The sequence below is a fragment of the Sorex araneus genome, chromosome 3, assembly GCF_027595985.1.
Source record: "Sorex araneus isolate mSorAra2 chromosome 3, mSorAra2.pri, whole genome shotgun sequence".
Taxonomy (NCBI): Eukaryota; Metazoa; Chordata; class Mammalia; order Eulipotyphla; family Soricidae; genus Sorex; species Sorex araneus.
In genome coordinates, this window is record NC_073304.1 from 27,071,272 (window position 1) to 27,089,144 (window position 17,873).

The window sequence follows — 17,873 nt, forward strand, 5'->3', positions numbered from 1 at the left end:
AGTCCTCATAGTCTTCTGGTTTTGGTTTTGGTTTTTGAGCCACATTCAGCAGTACTCAGGGCTTACTCCTGGCTCTGCTCTCAGGAATTGTCAAACACCCATTTTCTTCATAAAAACCAAACCAAATGTTTATTAAACTCATCTTAACTCTTTGTAGGTAGGAAGGATCATGCAGATAAAAGAAAAATGGTCCCATTGTCCTTCTGTATCATAACTTTCCTCAATTCTTAGTATTCACCAGCCTGATCCTTAAAAAGGAAAGGAGGAGGGACTGGACAACTTTTCAGCACACCACTGAGTGACCCCGAACACAGAACTGGGAGTAACCCTTCAACTGCTAAGTTTGGACCCCCTCATTCCCCCCAAAAAGGAGGGGAAATACGATCAAAGCGAGAATGAGAACCTTTTCCTGTAAAAGACAAGAATGATTCTCTTGCAACTTCCGGGAATTTTTTTGTAGAACTTCAGTTTCTTTCAGGTGGTACGTGAGGGCTTTCTGGAGATAAACATTCTCCTTAAAAACGTTCCTTCCCACATTGTTCAGTTGCCTGAAATAGAAACACACACACACAGGTCTAAGTCCTAGATATTATCAAACTAAAACAATTACCTAATCATTAAGACCAACACTTATTTAGTTAGGGTCTGTGATGCTCAAGGTCTTGCCATGGGTATCACTGTATCACTGTCATCCCATTGCTCATCGATTTGCTCGAGCGGGCACCCATAACATCTCCATTGTGAGACTTGTTGCTACTGTTTTTGGGATATCGAATACGCCATGGGTAGCTTGCCAGGCTCTGCGGGCAGGCGGGATACTTTTGGTAGCTTGCCGGGTTCTCCGAGAGAGGCGGAGGGAATCAAATTGGGGTCGGTCGCATGCAAGGCAAATGCCCTACCCGCTGTGCTATTGCTCCAGCCCCTTGCCATGGGTAAGTGAAAGATTATTTCAACTCCAAGGCAATCAAGAGCTGTCTTACTTTCCCAGGCTCTTGTCCCTGTGACTGGGTGGGAGGAACCCCAAGATGAAGGAAGTCCAGCTTCCACAAAGGGAGAAGAGCTGCTAGACCCACACTGAATTGTTGCATGAGCAGAAAACAAACAATAGAAACTGGGAGTTTACTTAACCCAGACAGTGACATGTTCTTCTCACTAGCCTACTGCATGGTATCCTGGAAATGTTGCTATTGTTAATCTCATCTTGTGAATAAAACTGATCTTAAAGAAGGTAAAGATCAGAGAGATAGAACAGGAGTTGATTTTTTCAAGTGGCCAACGCTGGTTTGATCTCCACCTGGTGTCCCCCAAGCACCACTGGGAATGACCCACATGCACAGATCTGGGAGTAACCTCCCAGAACTGCTGGGTGTGACCCAACCTCCGTGCTCCTCCAGATTGTTAAAACATCTTCCTCTGGTCAGTTAGGACACGTGTTGAGAAACTAAAGTCTACTTCAAAGCCCAGGATCTTTCCTCCAAGGCTTTTATAAAGATGGAGGCAAAAGGGAGGGGGGATACAAAGAGAAAGAAACAGGCAGGGAAGCCAGAAAATTTGAAAAAAACAAAACACAAGAGAAAGAGAAAGCAGACCAGCCAAGAGGTAAGAGAGATGCAGGGAAAAGGTCAACAGTCTCACACAACAGCTTCCTGGTGTGCCCTCTCTGCGAGTGATAGAATCTTCCTCTCAGCTTCTTGCTCTAATCGACGCTAAAAAAAAAAATGAAAATAGGTATTTTATTTTATGTTTTGCTTTGTTGGGGGCATCGGGGCCTATCCCTAGCTCTGAGCTCAGGGATCACTCCTGGAGGTACTCAGAGAACGTAAGTGATGCTAGAGATCAAATCTGAGTTGACAATGTGCAAGACAAATATTTTCCTTACCTGCTGTGCTATCTCTCCAGCCCGAAAATAAGTATTTTATTTTATTTAGTTTTTGGGCCACATCTGATCGTTCTCAGGGCTTATTCCTCACTCTGTGCACAGAGATTACTCCTGGCAGGCTTGGGTGACACTGTATGAGGTGCTGGGGATCAAACCTAGGTCAAATATCTGCATGGCAAGCGCCTTACCCACTGTAAGGCCCTGTGAAACAGGCATCTTAACACAGAGCTATATTACTAGCAAAAACTGTTACATATCAAAAGGTTAAGCAAAGGTATAATGTCCAGTGAGATCTTCTGTTCCCATGACCTGAAGTACTTCAAGTGTTTGTAGAGCCACCAACAAAGAGAAGTATGTGAATATAGGAACCTAGAGAACCCAACAACCTAACCACTCAGGAAGAAACAGAAAATATAAATGGGGAAAATAATGTCCACATAAAATATTGGAAAGTGGAACTGGATAAATTTCTGCTAAACACAATAGGGTCAGAATCATGTATTCATTCAATAAATTCCCCTTGAGTGTGAAGAGTGTACCAGGGGCTATCCTTGACCCTGTGCTCTATGGTCACTCCAGGCAGCGCTTGGGGAAGTGTATGTGGTGCCAGGAATCAAAGCAGGCTCAGCCTCACACAAGGAAGTGCCTTAACCCTTGTTCTATCTCTCTGGCCCCAGGGGCTAATTTTAGATTGGAATTTGGAGAATCTGTCTCTGAGGAAATAACATTTGAGCACTAGGGAATAAAAATAAGCCAGAGGAAGGCATTCACAAGTACAAAAGCACCAAAAGATGGGAGGGTTGGAGAGACAGCACAGGTGTTAAGGCTCTTTTCTTGCACAAGGCTAAGTCAGGTTGGATCCCCAGCACTACACATACGGTCTCCTGAGCACTTCCAGAGTGATCCCTGAGCACTTCTGGCTGTGCCCCAACAACAACCTTTCCCCCACCCCTGCAAACACAAACAATGTGGAGGTGGAAAAGGACTTGGTGGTACAAGGAACACAGAGGGTTAAACTTGAAAAGACAGGATTGGAGCCATAGTACAGTGTGTGGGGTGCTTGCCTTGCATATGGCCAACCAGAGTTTGACCCCCCGGCATCCCATATGGTCCCCCAAGCACCACAAGGAGTGATTCCTGAGTGCAGAACTAGGAGGAACCCCTGGGCATTGCTGGGTGTGGCCCTCCTCCAAAAAATTAATAAGTTTGAAAAAAACAAAACCCAACTATAACCTGAGGAAAATCCCTTTTAGAGCAGGTGGGCCAGCCCATGGAAAAGGTGAAAACCCAGAGCCGACTGGAAAATCCACTGTTCCAAAGCAGCGATGCTACAGTGAGTACCTGTCAGGGTGAGGCAGAACTTAATGGATTAAAGAAAAACCATGGGGCCACTGAAACAATTCTACGGAAGAGAAATTGAACTTCCCACAATTTGGAGAATCAACTTCAGACACATGGAAACTTGTGATATGCTAAGGAACATCTCAGGGGTGGGGGGCTGAGCCACACCAAGCTGTGCTCTGTGCTTACTCTTCCCTCCCTACTCAGGGGTCACTCCCGGGGTCACTCCTGGGGCATCCTTCATTAAACCTGCATTGGCCATGTTCAAGACAAATGCCCTACCCACTGTACTATCACTCCAGTCCCATCTAAAGAAGAATTCTGAGCTCCCCAAGCCCCATCATGAACATCCTCAGCTCCGCTTGACCAAGGATGCATCTGCACACATAGCAGATTGGGCCACTCCAGTCCCAGCGGCCTTGAAGCTTCAGTTTGACAGGGAACTCCAAGCCCAGATGGATGTGTCCTGAACCTTTAGACAAATGATCCCTCTTGAGGATTTCCTGAATCTCTAACTGGAAGCAGAAAAAAGGGTAGGCTTGGAAATATTCAGAAGATTCTGTTATCCTTTTTTTTTTTTTTAAAATCCTGCTGTGACTCGATAACAATCTTTTAAAAGATACCAAATGTTGCATGAGTATTCTTTCGGACAGAGGCACAGAGACAAGACACATGAGAGGAATGTAGAGAGCACGAGGGGGAATGTAGGGAGCTCGGAGGGCCAAAACATGGATCTGGCTCGAGGCAAAGAGCCACTGCCAGAGGCCTCCTTTTAATCTATTTTTTATCAGTTACTTCCTAATGACTTCATCACAGAGAAAGAATCACTAGTGAGAGTACAAACAGTTATAGGACAAGCATTTATCAAAAGACCATCAGGGTATACATTGTCTTGTCAAAGCTATGTTATCAAAGATAATTAGGGACAAAACATGATTGTCATGATTAAGACATCAGAGGAAGATATGGAGCTGGACATGTAGGCTCTACAGGTTATGTCCCCCACATTCATGTGTTGGTTAAACATAGGGCAAAGAGAAGTTCATACTGATACTTGAAGTTCAAACCAGATTAAGGATGTGTAAGAGAGGGGGAAACTACTGTTTTGTACTGCCAAGATAATGTATGACCAGGCAGGCATATGAGAGCATGCTGTACTTCTCCAGATCATCCGGACTCACAAGTTTAGCTTGCACACTTAATGTAAAAGTGGGAACTCGGTTCTGCTTCCTGCTTGCAGGCTAGTGTCCAGAGGCTCATCCTAATGTCCTGTCTTAGCACCGACAACCAAAGAGTAACTCCTATAATTCCATAATTAGTATGTCTTCTAGTGTATGTAAATACACTTGTTTTAATAAAGTATGTCTTAATTAATTTCAAATATCATACCTTTTCTTCGAAAAACCTGGCTTCCAATCTTCTCAGAGTCTCCTGATGTTTATGCTCTGTGACCCTTAAATTTTCCTTCAGCTAAAATTAAAATAACAACCAAAAATTGGTTAGCAGGAAATGGGGTTGACTGGGACATTTTACTAGAAAATGTAAACATTATTAAGCATTTTCTGTTTTATATTGCCTCTTATTATTGAACACTGAAAATATCCCTATGATCCAGACTCTCTTATTTCTCATAATTGTATATACATTATATACAATATGTATATTGTATATACATTATATATACATTATTTATTTATTATATACATTACATATACAGACTTCCCATTTTCCAGTAGTCACACCCAGGGACTGCCCCAGCACCATGTAATCCCACCGATGGCCAACATCCAGAAACTTAAAATCAAGCTCCCAGAAGAGAGCGACGCAGAGAGTCTCTTGCCCGAGCACCTGGCTGTCTTCCCCAGGGCCCCTCGGAGGGGGTAGACTTTAGCTTCCCTCCCTGCCTCGAGCAGAGCTCCCGCAGCTGAAGATCTCCAGAGCCTCAGCCACAGACATGCTCAAGGCCCCTCTCCACACGTTCGGACGAGCCTCACGCATGAAGGTACCAGCAGAGGAACCCAGGTATGTGGGACCTGGGGCTGAGACCTTCAAGCCTGTTCGGATCGGGACTGGGCCTCTTCCGCCCAGATTTCCCATTTTCCAGTATCACACCCAGAGACTGCCCCCGGCATCGTGTATTCACACCAACAGCCAACATACAGAGACTATAAAACCAAGCTCCTGGAAGCACATCTTATAGCCTAGTTCTCCCTCTGGGAGAACCTGGCAAGCTACTGAAAGTTTCCTGCCTGCATGGGACAGCCTCACAAACTCCCCATGGTGTATTTTTTTTTTTTTTTTGCTTTTTGGGTCACACCCAGCGATGCAAAGGGGTTACTCCTGGCTCTGCACTCAGGAATTACCCCTGGTGGTGCTCAGGGGACCGTATGGGATGCTGGGAATCGAACCTGGGTCAGCCTGGGTCAGCCGCATGCAAGGCAAGTGCCTTACCCACTGTGCTATTGCTCCAGCGCCTCCCCATGATGTATTCTTATGCCCAAACCAGTAATAATGATGGGTCTCATTCCCCTGACCCTGAAAGAATCTCCAATTTGGCATCGTTGGGAAGGAGGAGTAAAGAGAGGCTTCTAAAATCTCAGAGTTAGGACGAATGGAGACGTTACTGAGACTGCTTGAGAAATTTGAGATCAACGGGATGATGATGATGATGATGATGATGATGATGTATATACATTTACAAAATGAATATTTGAACTCTTTCAGACTTTTCAGAACTTGAATAGCAGTTCTAGAATATCAGGCAAGTTTTTCTTATAATCATATTTTTCAAGTATCTTAATTTTATACAGAGAAACTCAGTGAATCATACTATCTTACAATTGGGAAAGACAGTAGGAATTGGATCACATAATCTCCCACTTAATATAGGTATCCCTTTTATGAGAGAAATATCTAGAGAGGGTTACAATAATTCAAATCCCATTAATTTACTGGCCTGTCCTTTAATAATAGTTCCTATTTTGGAGGTTGGAGCAGTAGCACAGAGGGTAGGCATTTGCCTTGACACAGCTAACAAAGGCTCAATTCCAAAGACCATATATGGTCTCCTGAGCACTGTAGAAGTGGTCCCTGAGTGTAGAGTCAGGAGTGAGCCTTGAGCACCTCCAAGTATAGCCCCCCAAAACGAATAACAATACAACAAGAAAACTTTAGGACTGGAGAGATAGTACAGCATATAGGACATTTGCCTTGCATGCAGCCAACCCAGGTTCAGTCCCAATACTCCTATGGTCCCCCAAGCACCACTAGGAGTGATCGCTGAGAGAAGAAACAGGAGTAATCCCTGAACACTGCTGGGTTTGACCCCAAAACAGAACCAAAAAATAATCTCATTTCTAGAAGCATTTTCTTGGCATTCCTCTAGAAAACATCTCCCTTTGACGCTCACAGAAGGTACTTCCTCCCCTCTAAAACTACACAAATAGGTCAAAGAGATAGTACACTGGTAGGGCACGTGTCTTGCACACAACTGACCTGGGTTCGATCCCCAGCTTCCCATAAGAGTGATTCCTGATTGCAGAGCCGGGAGTAACCCCTGAGCATCACCAGGTGTGGTCCATAACAACAAAACAAAACAATCCCCCCCACAAAATACCCTATGTAGATTAAAACACACAAAATAAAACACAAAATTCTTCTAGGCCAAGAAAGTTGAGTTAATTAAACCATGACAGGCTCTTGGGAAGGTGGGAGGCACCGGCCCCTCCCACCGCCGAGATGTGATCCCGGGGGCCGCACGCATGTGCGGCCTCTCCGCAGCTGTACAAGCGTGAATCCAGACCCAGCAAAACCTCTTTCGGTGTGAGCAACTCCTCGCAGAATGTCTCCAGCCTGAGAACTAAGCCTCGGCCCCGTGCCCGCCTGGGAGGGGAAAGGTATTTCTCTCTCTCTCGCCTCTTTCTCTCCGGGGATGAAGGGCGCGGTGGCCGCCATATTAAGACGACCACAGATTGGGTTTTCAAGCCTGCAATTATCTAATATCTGGAAGAAATCTCCCTGGACTTCTTGTTAAAGTACAGAAATACAAAACCGCACGGCCACAGAGCTTATTTGTCTTCACAGTAGGTCTGAATCTAGTGGGGTACTCCTAACAACAATAGTGAGGTTTGTGTTGAAATATTGAATGTAACCAAAGTAAACAGAATGTAAAATGAAACTTATCAGTTACAAGGTAGGGGGTGGGGGGGGCGGGAGGGGAGGTGTACTGTGTGGGTTTTTTTTTTTTTTTTTTTGGTGGTGGTATATGGGCACTGGTGAAGGGATGGTTGTTTCAGCATTGTATAACTGAGACCTAAGCCCGAAAGCATTGTAATCTTCCACACGGTGATTTAATAAAATAAAAAAAATTAAAAAATAAAAAAAAATTAAACCATGACATTGTTAATATTCAATCATTAAAATAGACATATTCAATCTGATATATATTTATGCCACAAATATAGCAGTAGAGAAGGGCTCCCCACCAGACAGACTAGCTTTCAAGTGCTCCCTCTCTCTTTCTTACTAGGTCTTTGATTCTGGGCAATTCACTTTTAATTTTGGTGGAAGGGGCAGTTTTGGGTTACAAAAGGTGGTGCTTAGGGGCTACTCCAGGCTCTATGTTCAGATGACACAGAAGATTGTGTGTGGTGCTGGGGATGAAACCAGGGTTTGCAGAAGCAACCACATGCAAGGCAAGTGCTTAACCTCCTGCACTCTCTCTCTCTCTGGCCTTACACATATTTTAAATTACCTCTTACACTGTCCAAAACTTTAAAGAATAATGTCAATATTCACATTGATGAAAAAAAATCTACCACCTTAGTGTATAGGGCTTGATCCCTTGCTCCATTCCTAAATTATGTAATCTTCTCTGAAGACTGCCAGGAGTGATCCTTGAACACAGAGCCAGGAGTAAGCCCTGAACAAGGCTGGGTGTGGCCCACAACAAAACAAAAGGACAGAGAAAGGATCCAGGGATGCAATTCAGTGGTAGAGTAGATGCTTCACATGTAGGTGGCCCTGGATATGACCCCTAGTCCCACAGTAGAAATAAATAGGGACTGGAGTGGGGGAAAAAAAGGAACAAGCACAATCACTGCAGGTTTCAAATACATTCTTGTTCTATTAGCCAGGTAGATAAATTTTTTTCCTTTACAATTTCTGCTTTACATATATTTCAATATCTAAATTTAGGGGCCAGAGCAATAGTACATCAGATAGGGTGCTTGTCTTGCACGCAGCCAACCTAGGTTTGATCCCTGGCATTCCATATGAGTGCACTGGGAGTAATTCTTGAGGGCAGAGCCAGGAGTAAACACCCTGAATTTACAACAGCCTTAGTGCCAAGTGACCAACCATGGTAGTGCTTTGAGTTTGAGAAACAACCACACCCAAACTCTCCATTTTCTCTGAAATCCAATCATATTCCACCCTTTATTACTTTACCCGAATTGTTTCCTTGTTGATGCTATCACTGCAATGGCCCTGGTTGGCACACCTTGGCTGTGGTGCTGGCATGCTTTGTTACCGTGCTGGAAATCCCAAAGAGCAGTGCTGCTGGGATCCTGCACAGTGCACGTGGGGTGGTTCAGGGATCAAACTCACGGTCCCTCCTGGCAAGGCAGATGTACTGGTAGTGATCTTACCCAGACACCAATTTTCCCCAATTTCTACCTACATAACCTTGTAAAAATGGCAACCCTCTCTTCTCTCTCTTCTCCCTCACCCCATGCCTACACTGAGCACTGAGTTCATACTCTTAACTTTTAGTAAACTCATTTTATTTATAAACAAAGTTACTCTCTTTAGATAATGCCTACATGGTAAGTATATTTGAATGTGTACTTAGCATTAATAAATTGCTTTCTGAACTTTATTTCTCTTGACTGATTCTTGAATATTTTTCTGCAATGAACCTAGTTTCTAGGGGAAGGCTAATATTAATATTTATCCCTGATTCTGATCTGGCTTTATATGGCTTTCTTTTTTAAAACCTATCAATTCTTTGTGCTATGTTTTCTCTTGAAAACTTAGAAGGGTGGCCAAAGTGATAGTATAGTGGGTAGGGTGCTTGCCTTTTACTCAGCTGACCCAGGTTCAATCCCCAACACCATATATGTGGTCAACCAGGAATGATCCCTGAGCACAGAGCCAGGAGTAAGCCATGAGAACTGAGTATAGAGGGAGGAAGGAAGGAAGGAAGGAAGGAAGGAAGGAAGGAAGGAAGGAAGGAAGGAAGGAAGGAAGGAAGGAAGGAAGGAAGGAAGGAAGGAAGGAAGGAAATGATGAAAAAAACTGGCTTGTAGTTTGAAGGGTATGTCAACTTCTCTCTGGGAAAAGCTGCCGATACATTTTTTTGTTTGCTTGTTTGTTTCGCCATACCCAGCTGTGCTCAAGGCTTACTCTTGGCCCCTGTGCTCAGGGATCGCCCCTGGTGGCGCTCAGGGGAACATCCTATCCACTGTACTATCACTCCACAAGGACAGTACATTCTTTTGGCTCTGTTATTGTTTGGGGCCCCTACCCAGTGATGCTCAGGGCACTCAGAGATCACTTCTGGCAATCCTGGGGAGATAATATGGGATGACAGTGATCAAACCCGGGTCAGCCAATGCAGAGCAAACACCCTCCCCACTGTACTATCTCTATACTATTGAACTATGTACAATTGTACTCTGTATTATTCAAAGATTCTTTTGTCTCTCAATATCTCTCAATGAGCAAAGACAAGGACATCTGGCCCTGGCTGAACAATTTCAGCCAGCAGACACTGTGCAGTAGAACCTTTCTCAACTTTCCCTCACCTTCCTTATTATCATACTGAAAAACACCTGTGATGTTTCTCCTGCCAGTTTCCATATAGTTGCTGGATGCTCATGGTATTTCTTTTCCTCAGTTGTTCAAACTCACTATTAACCCTTATAAATACATAAAGTTTCGTGAGGAAACATAAAACACTAGAATATTTATAAACTCTTACGTCACTCTATCTCTGTTGGGCATGAAGAAGTCTTCCTTTCTTGGAAGCTGTTCTCCAGCTCGTGCTGGTAAGTACCCTCCACAGCTTGATTTTGTTTCCGTGTTGATAACGCCCCTTATTACTATTCAGCTCTTCTCATGCTTTTTTTAGATGACAATATAACACTAATACTGGTATCAACAAGAATAGCAGTATTCATGTAAATTCAGTTGTGTGTTAGAGCTGGCTCATTCCAGGAAATTTGCTAGCAGGTTGTGAAACCATTAGCAGGTTAAAATTAGCTACAGTAGGGCTGGAACGATAGCACAGCGGGTAGGGCGTTTGCCTTGCACGCGGCCGACCCGGGTTCTAATCCCAGCATCCCATATGGTCCCCTGAGCACCGCCAGGGGTAATTCCTGAGTGAAGAGCCAGGAGTAACCCCTGTGCATCGCCGGGTGTGACCCAAAAACCAAAAAAAAAAAAATTAGCTACAGTAAAAATTGTGATACTAAATAAATCATTAAATTCTATAAATCAGAATCTTTTTTTTGCAGAGCAATACAGCACTGTCCTTATAATTCTATATAACTTTCTCTAAGACTTTACACATATTAAACTCCTTTCATCTTTACAGCAACCCTATGAGAGTACTTTGTATTATCCCCATTTTATAGTTGAGGAAACCAAGGTATAGAGAGGTTAATTAATTTTCCCAAAACTCCAAAGCTGATTTCAGTTACTTGTGCATGGCACACATCTGTTTCATTTATTGCATTATTAGTAATGCAATAAAACTATATTCTGACTCTCTCTTTCCTTCTGGACACTATGGTTTACAATAATACAAAGATACTGAAGGGTTGTCATGTGTATCCCTTTACTGACTTTCAATACTCGGTTCTTGTCCAATGTGATAAATTCCAACTATTATTGTCATACTGGTCTCTTCTCTATTCTAACTGTACCGCCCCCCCACACACAAGATACTTGTGGTAGCTTGCAGCCTTTGGGAATAGCGGGAGTAAGTGAGAGGGAGAGGGTCAGAGAAGAAAAGTGCCTGTCATGAGGTGAGTGGCACAGGAGGGAGACTGGGGACATTGGTGGTGGGAAATGTACACTGATGAAGGGACTGGTATTAGAATATGATATGACTGAAATCTAATCATGAACAACTCTGTAACTGTGTATCTCACTGTAATTTAATTAAATAAATCAGTAGCTAAATAAATAAATATAAAATTCAGTCTAAACTAAAACAAATAACAAACAAAAAGTCTATATTCTGAGCTGAGGGGATGGAAAGTAAGAAAGTAAGCCTCTCAGGGCCAGGCCAGAGATACTTTCTGAAAGGGCTCCTTTTTCCTCATCCACTCAAACCTACTCAGAGAGCTCTATAATTTTCCTAAAATTATCATTCACCACATGGTCCCCTGAGTTGTGCCATGAGTGAACCTCCCACCCCAGGACAGATATGAGAGTATCCTCTGAACACAACCATGCATGTCTCCAAAGAAATAACAACAATATCATCACCACCACCACCACCACCACCACCACCACCACCAACACCACCACCAACACCATCATCATCATTGTTCTAAAAGTCTTGAGTAGTTTGCCTAAAGGTCCAAGTCTTTAGGAGTTTGTTGTTTTGTCCCTAATATTTTCCAAGATTTGCAGTTTATTTCTTATTAAGTTCACTCTAAAGGTTTCACCACTGGTAAACATGGGAAGGGTGTGTTAGCTACGGCTTGGTGAATACACAAAGAGACCAATGCTTAGAAAACGCAACATCTTGGAGTGGTAGAGATAGTCAGGACAGATAGATAGGAAGGTCGCCTAGGTTTGATTATGCATCCCCTATGGTTCCTCATGTGCTGCCAGGAGTAATTCTTGGGTGCAGAATCAAGAGTAACTCCTGAGTATCGCTGGGTGTGGCTCCCCGTCCCCCCCCTCCAAAACAAACAAACAAAAAAAACTAAAAAAAAAAGTCTAACCCTAAGACCTTTGGCATTAGGGTGAGAGGTATAGGTCAGCTGGCCCGGGTTCAGTCCCCCACACCTCATATGATCTGCGGAGCCTGCAAGAAGTGATTCCTGAGTGCAGAGCCATGAGTAAAGGTGTGTCCCCCGCCTACCCCCCCAAAAACAAAACAAAACAAAACTTTGACATCTAGCCCTAAATTTATATACCTTATACTTTTTCTTTTTATAAATCATTTCTAAAATATCCTTGATCATTACATAGAAGTAAATGACTATTAAAGTTTTTGCAGTCACAACTAGTTCATTCTAATTTCCCTTAAAAATAAGAGAAATAACTTACGTCATCTAATTCTCTCTCTACTTGGATTTTCCTCCTCTGGAACTGTCTTATTGTTTTCAGCTCTGACTGAATCATGCCAATTTCTCTGGCTTTTTGATTGAACTGTGCCTCCAGCTCATTTATTTGCGTAACATACATTTGTTCCTGGATGCAAAAAGACAGAATAACTGAGTTAAGGAAAAGTCCCAGAAAGTCTATTTTAAGACTTAAGTACTATTTTAAGTACTATTTTAAGGCTTAAGCAATTTGTCTAAATCATTCACAGAAATACCCCCCTTTATTTATTTATTTATTTATTTATTTATTTTGGGGGGCCACACCTGATGATGCTCAGGACTCACTCTTGAAGGGCTCCTGGACTTTATGAGATGCTGGGATCAAATCTGGGCCTGATGCATGTAAGCAAGCGCCCTATCCACTGTACTACCTCTCAGACCAGCCCCCTTTTAATTTTTCTGAAGTTTATTCTTTATAAAAAAAAAACAACATCAGGGGGCTGGAGCGATAGCACAATGGGTAGGGCGTTTGCCTTGCATGAGGCTGACCCAGGTTCAATTCCCAGCATCCCACATGGTCCCCTGAGCACTGCCAGGAGTAATTCCTGAGTGCAGAGCCAGAAGTTAACCCCTGTGCATCGCCTGGGTGTGACCTAAAAAGCAAAAACAAAATAAAACAATACGAAAAAATTAAATTCCTGGAATGAGATAAAAATCAGAATGAGTTGATCTTTATAGAAAATGCAAATGTTTAATAAAAAGAGGTATGAGAAGACTAAACAATTTTTTTTTAACATGGGAATTTGGAAGTTGGTCAGTGGTAATTATATCCTAAAGAGAACACTACCAGCATTATGATCCCTAGTTTAAGCTCTGGCTTCCTAATGTTTGAATAGCAATAATAAGCAAATCTCCAACGTGTAAAAAGAAAAAAAAATAACATCCCTGACCCTAAAATTAAAACAAATAAGCTAAGAAAGACCTTAGAGAGAGGATAGGATTTAAGATACTCACCTTGTAAGTAAGTCCAGATTAAATCACCAGCATCAAACATGGGCCTCAAAGCCCTGCCAGAAGTGATTCCTGAGCACAGAGCCAGGAGTCAACACTCAGCACCATTAGGTGTGCCACCTCCCCCACTGGCCCTCAAAATTAATATGCTAAGAGATGAAAGGAGGACCAATCTCTGTATTAGATAAATGAACTAGGAGAAAGGAGAGGAGAGCATAGAGAGTTGGTAGTCAGGAAGGGTCCATCGTCAAAAAAAGTTCAGAAAAACACCAAAAAACCCACAAAAATGTGATGTAAAAAGAGTTGCTTTGCCTTGCCCCAGCCATGGGTTCGAGACAGTATACCCAGGGCAGGCTTAACATTTTTTTTTTAGTTTGTTGAAAAGAATATTGTCTTATTCTTAAAATATTTCAAACCTAGTTAGATATTTGCAATAAAAAAAAATTTGCGCAGAAAGCAGCACTTAGGACTGCCTGTCTCGTACCCTGCAGTTGGACATGAAAAGAACAAAAAATGCCACCCTTCTGACATTCTGAGGTGGCCGGAGTGGAGGCCAAGAGAAGGGAGAATGATGGGTGACACGGAGAGGAGGGCGCTCCCCAGAGCAGGCAGCAGGGGGGGCCAAGGGCTCATGACTGGGGCAGTAAAAATAAACGATTGGCTATTTCAATCACTTGCACCAAAAAAAACACAAAACCTGCTGAAGATGATCTGTCACCCAGCCCAAGCTAAGTGGCTGTATCCCCCGTCCTCAGGAGATAATTCTTTTTCTTTTTTTTTTTAAATGTATTCTATTTTTATAAAGTAGCTCACAATATTGATTACATTTAATATTCGAACACCAATCCCACCACCATTTCACCTTCCCACCACCATATTTTCAATGTTTCTGTCCCGAACCCCAACCCCTGCCCCAAAGCAGAACTGAAATAATTCATTTTGTATCATTTGTTATGAATAAACCGCTGAAAATACTACAAAGAACTTTCCTTAGAGGAATGTGTGTACTGTGGTTCTCTCCTGGAAGGGAGCTTAGCTCCCCGCCCCAAGGCACCAGCCCTGGCAGCCAAAAACCTCCAGAACTCAACCACCACACATATGTGTGTGTGTATAAGCACACAGGCTCAACCTTTAACAACATGTTAATGATCTCTTATAAAGGGCTTAATGGCCCCTGGGTGAAATACAACAATCTTCACACTTTTTCCTCTAAGGAAACATATAGATGATATAGATATAGATATATAGATATATATGTATATATATTTGTTTCTTTTTTTGCTTTTTGGGTCACACCCGGCGATGCACAGGGGTTACTCCTGGCTCTGCACTCAGGAATTACCCCTGGCCGTGCTCAGGGGACCATATGGGATGCTGGGATTTGAACCCGGGTCGGGCGCGTGCAAGGCAAATGCCCTACCTGCTGTGCTATCTCTCCAGCCCCCTATGTATATATATATATTTGTAAAAAATATATTTCCCTCTAAGATTGCCCAGGAGATAATTCTTCAGGAATAAAGGAATAAAATATAGAAGATTCCCAGAGATCAGAATCCTTTCTCTTATACATACAATGCCTTACTGGGAGCTCTGACCTGTCCAAGCCAAGGCAACTTGAAAAAGGCATAAAATTTGCTTCCTGGAGCAACACTACTAGCACTCCACTCTGGGGTTTTGGGTACATGATCTCTCCTTCCCAGCACTCCAGGCGCGGGTGTCCAGCGCCTTCCCTAGAGCCTGGTTTCTCAGACTGTAACTGAATGTGAGCCCCACCTCTCACCCCCCAACTGGCAACAGTGAATCCATGTAAGTCAAATAAGAAATCCTAGGTGTTTCTGCCAGCCTTAGGTCTTATTGCCCTTCTCTGGTGATAGAAAAGGGATTGTGACTAGGAAAAATTTTAGACACCCTATAGTTTTTCAATCTGTAGGAGATGAAAACATAGAAGGTAAGGCACCAGCCTTGCAAGGGGCTGTATCAACTGCCTTTACTGTTTGACCACATCTTATTTAAAACTATTAAATATAACGTCACTCTGCCATATTATGATGACCACAGATGGGGTTTACAAGCTTGCAATGATCCAATATCTGGAAGAAATCTCCCTGGACTCTGTTGCTAAAGTACAGAAATCCAAGACCTCATACCTCTTCACAACAGGTCTGACTAGTGGGGTACTCCTAACAATAATAGTGAGGTTTGTGTTGAAATATTGAATGTAACTAAAGTCAATAGAAAGTAAAGTGAAATTTATCAGTTACATGGCGGGGGGGGGGGTGGGTGGGAGGTGTACTGTGTTTGTTTGTTTGTTTGGTGGTGGGATATGGGCACTGGTGAAGGGATGCTTGTTTCAGCATTGTGTAACTGAGACTTAAGCCTGAAAGCATTGTAATTTTTCACATGGTGATTCAATAAAATAAAATTCTTTAAAAAAATATAATGTCACTGTATCACTGCCATCCCGCTGCTCATCAATTTGCTTGAGCGGAAAACAGTAACGTCTTCATTGTGAGACTTGTTATTACTGTTTTTGGTATATCGAATAAGCTTGCCAGGCTCTGCCATGTGAACGGGATACTCTCGATAGCTTGCCGGGCTTTCCGAGAGGGGTGGAGGAATCAAACCCCAGTTGGCCACATGCAAGGCAAACGCCCTACCCACTGTGCTATCACTCCAGCCCTTGACTCATCATATATTTTATTCTTTTAAAAAATATTTTGCTTACTGAAAATTCCCACAAGGATCAATAAATTCAGGAGCAGTAAGAACCACTACTATCAAATTTGTTTCTAAAGTTTTCTACAATAACCTATTTTTGTTACTTTTAAGCTTCAATTCAACCATGTGTCAGATTGACTGGGAGTTCCTGGGGGACCTTTCTCTCACTGTGTCTGATTGGCCAGAAACTTGACAACACAGGAAGTGCTTGATTGTGTACAACACAGGTCCTCACCAATTTGTCCTTTTCCTCTTGTGCTCTGTCCTTTGTTTCATTTAACTGCTGTTTCAGTTTTTCAATCTGTAGAAGATGAAAACATAGAAGGTAAGGCACTAGCCTTGCGAGGGGCTATATCACTGTCTCCGTATCATTGTCATCCTGTTGTTTGTGATTTACTTGAGCGGGCACCAGTAACATCTCTATTCCTCCCAGCCCTGAGATTTTTGCAGCCTCTCCTTACTCATCTTTCCCAAAGATTGGAGGCTCTTTCCGGGTCAGGGGAATGAGACCTATTGCTAATGTTTTTGGCATACTGAATACACCACAGGTAGCTTGCTAGGCTCTGCCCGAGTGGGCAGGATACTCTCAGCAACTTGCCAGGCTCTCCAAGAGGTGTATATATACATATATATTTTTTTCAAGGGTTTAACCTGGGTATAATCTTTGATATAACGTATGGTCCTTCAAACATGTACTTATAAACTATATATAGAGAGAGAGACAGAGAGAAAAAAAAACTGCTATGCCCTTTCCCATAATAGCTGTACCAATTTATATTACCACAATTTCTATTTATCTTCATTCTCTTCAACATTAAATATAACTTCTCAGGGGCCTGCGTACTTTTAAGGTGTTTTCATCGAATCCCATCAACTCATGAGATCCCTAGCAGCATTTATGATCCCCTGAGCACTACCAAGAGTTATACCTGAACACACAGCGAGGAGTAAGACCTACGCACTACCCAGTGTGCTTCCCCCCTGCCCCAAACACACAAAATCCTCCTGATAGTATCTTAATGAACATGAAATGGTATCTGGTTTGGTTTTGTACTCTCTTACTTAGGTTTTTGAGTAAGGCAATGTGCCTTAAGGGACTATCCTTCAAGGAGATAGATTGTTCTGGTGCCTACTGGTCTGCAATCCGCCCTTTCTAAAAATGTGCAAATGTGCTTCTCTGGGTTGTTTTTTGGGTTGCGCTCAGTGGTGCTCAGGGATTACTCCTAGCAGGCTCAGGCACATTTGCATCCCCCGCTTGAAGTCTAGTATAGCTATAGACATATATTTTAATAGATCATATGAGAATCACTTCAAGACAGCATACCCATTACTCCAAAAAGAGCCAATATGTTTGTTTCTTAAGAAAAATGTATTTTGGGTCCAAGTAGTAATATAGGAGGTAAGGCACTTGCCTTGCATGCAGCTGACCCAGGTTTGATACCCTGCATCCCATATGGTCCCCTGAGCACTGCCAGGAGTGATTTCTGAGTGCAGACAGAGCCAGAAGTAACCCCTGAGCATCACCAGGTGTGGCCCCAAAACAAAACAAAGCAAATTAATTGAAATGTGTTAACTATGTGACACAATTTCAAGGAATTAAAATCCTGAAAATATATAATCATATCACAGTATAAGCATGA

General features: G+C 42.8%; 1 protein-coding gene across 1 annotated transcript in view; it reads right to left on the reverse strand.

Moving 5' to 3' along the window:
• Nucleotides 1-17,873, reverse strand: part of BBOF1 (basal body orientation factor 1) — a 31,476-nt gene that overhangs the window by 11,919 nt on the left and 1,684 nt on the right. Inside the window, exons 3-7 of the mRNA XM_055132947.1 lie at nucleotides 16,469-16,534; nucleotides 12,509-12,652; nucleotides 4,610-4,690; nucleotides 1,636-1,706; nucleotides 404-548 (exon numbers count right to left, since the gene is read on the reverse strand). Coding sequence (XP_054988922.1) covers nucleotides 404-548; nucleotides 1,636-1,706; nucleotides 4,610-4,690; nucleotides 12,509-12,652; nucleotides 16,469-16,534 — 507 coding nt within the window. The remainder of the gene's footprint in view (nucleotides 1-403; nucleotides 549-1,635; nucleotides 1,707-4,609; nucleotides 4,691-12,508; nucleotides 12,653-16,468; nucleotides 16,535-17,873) is intronic.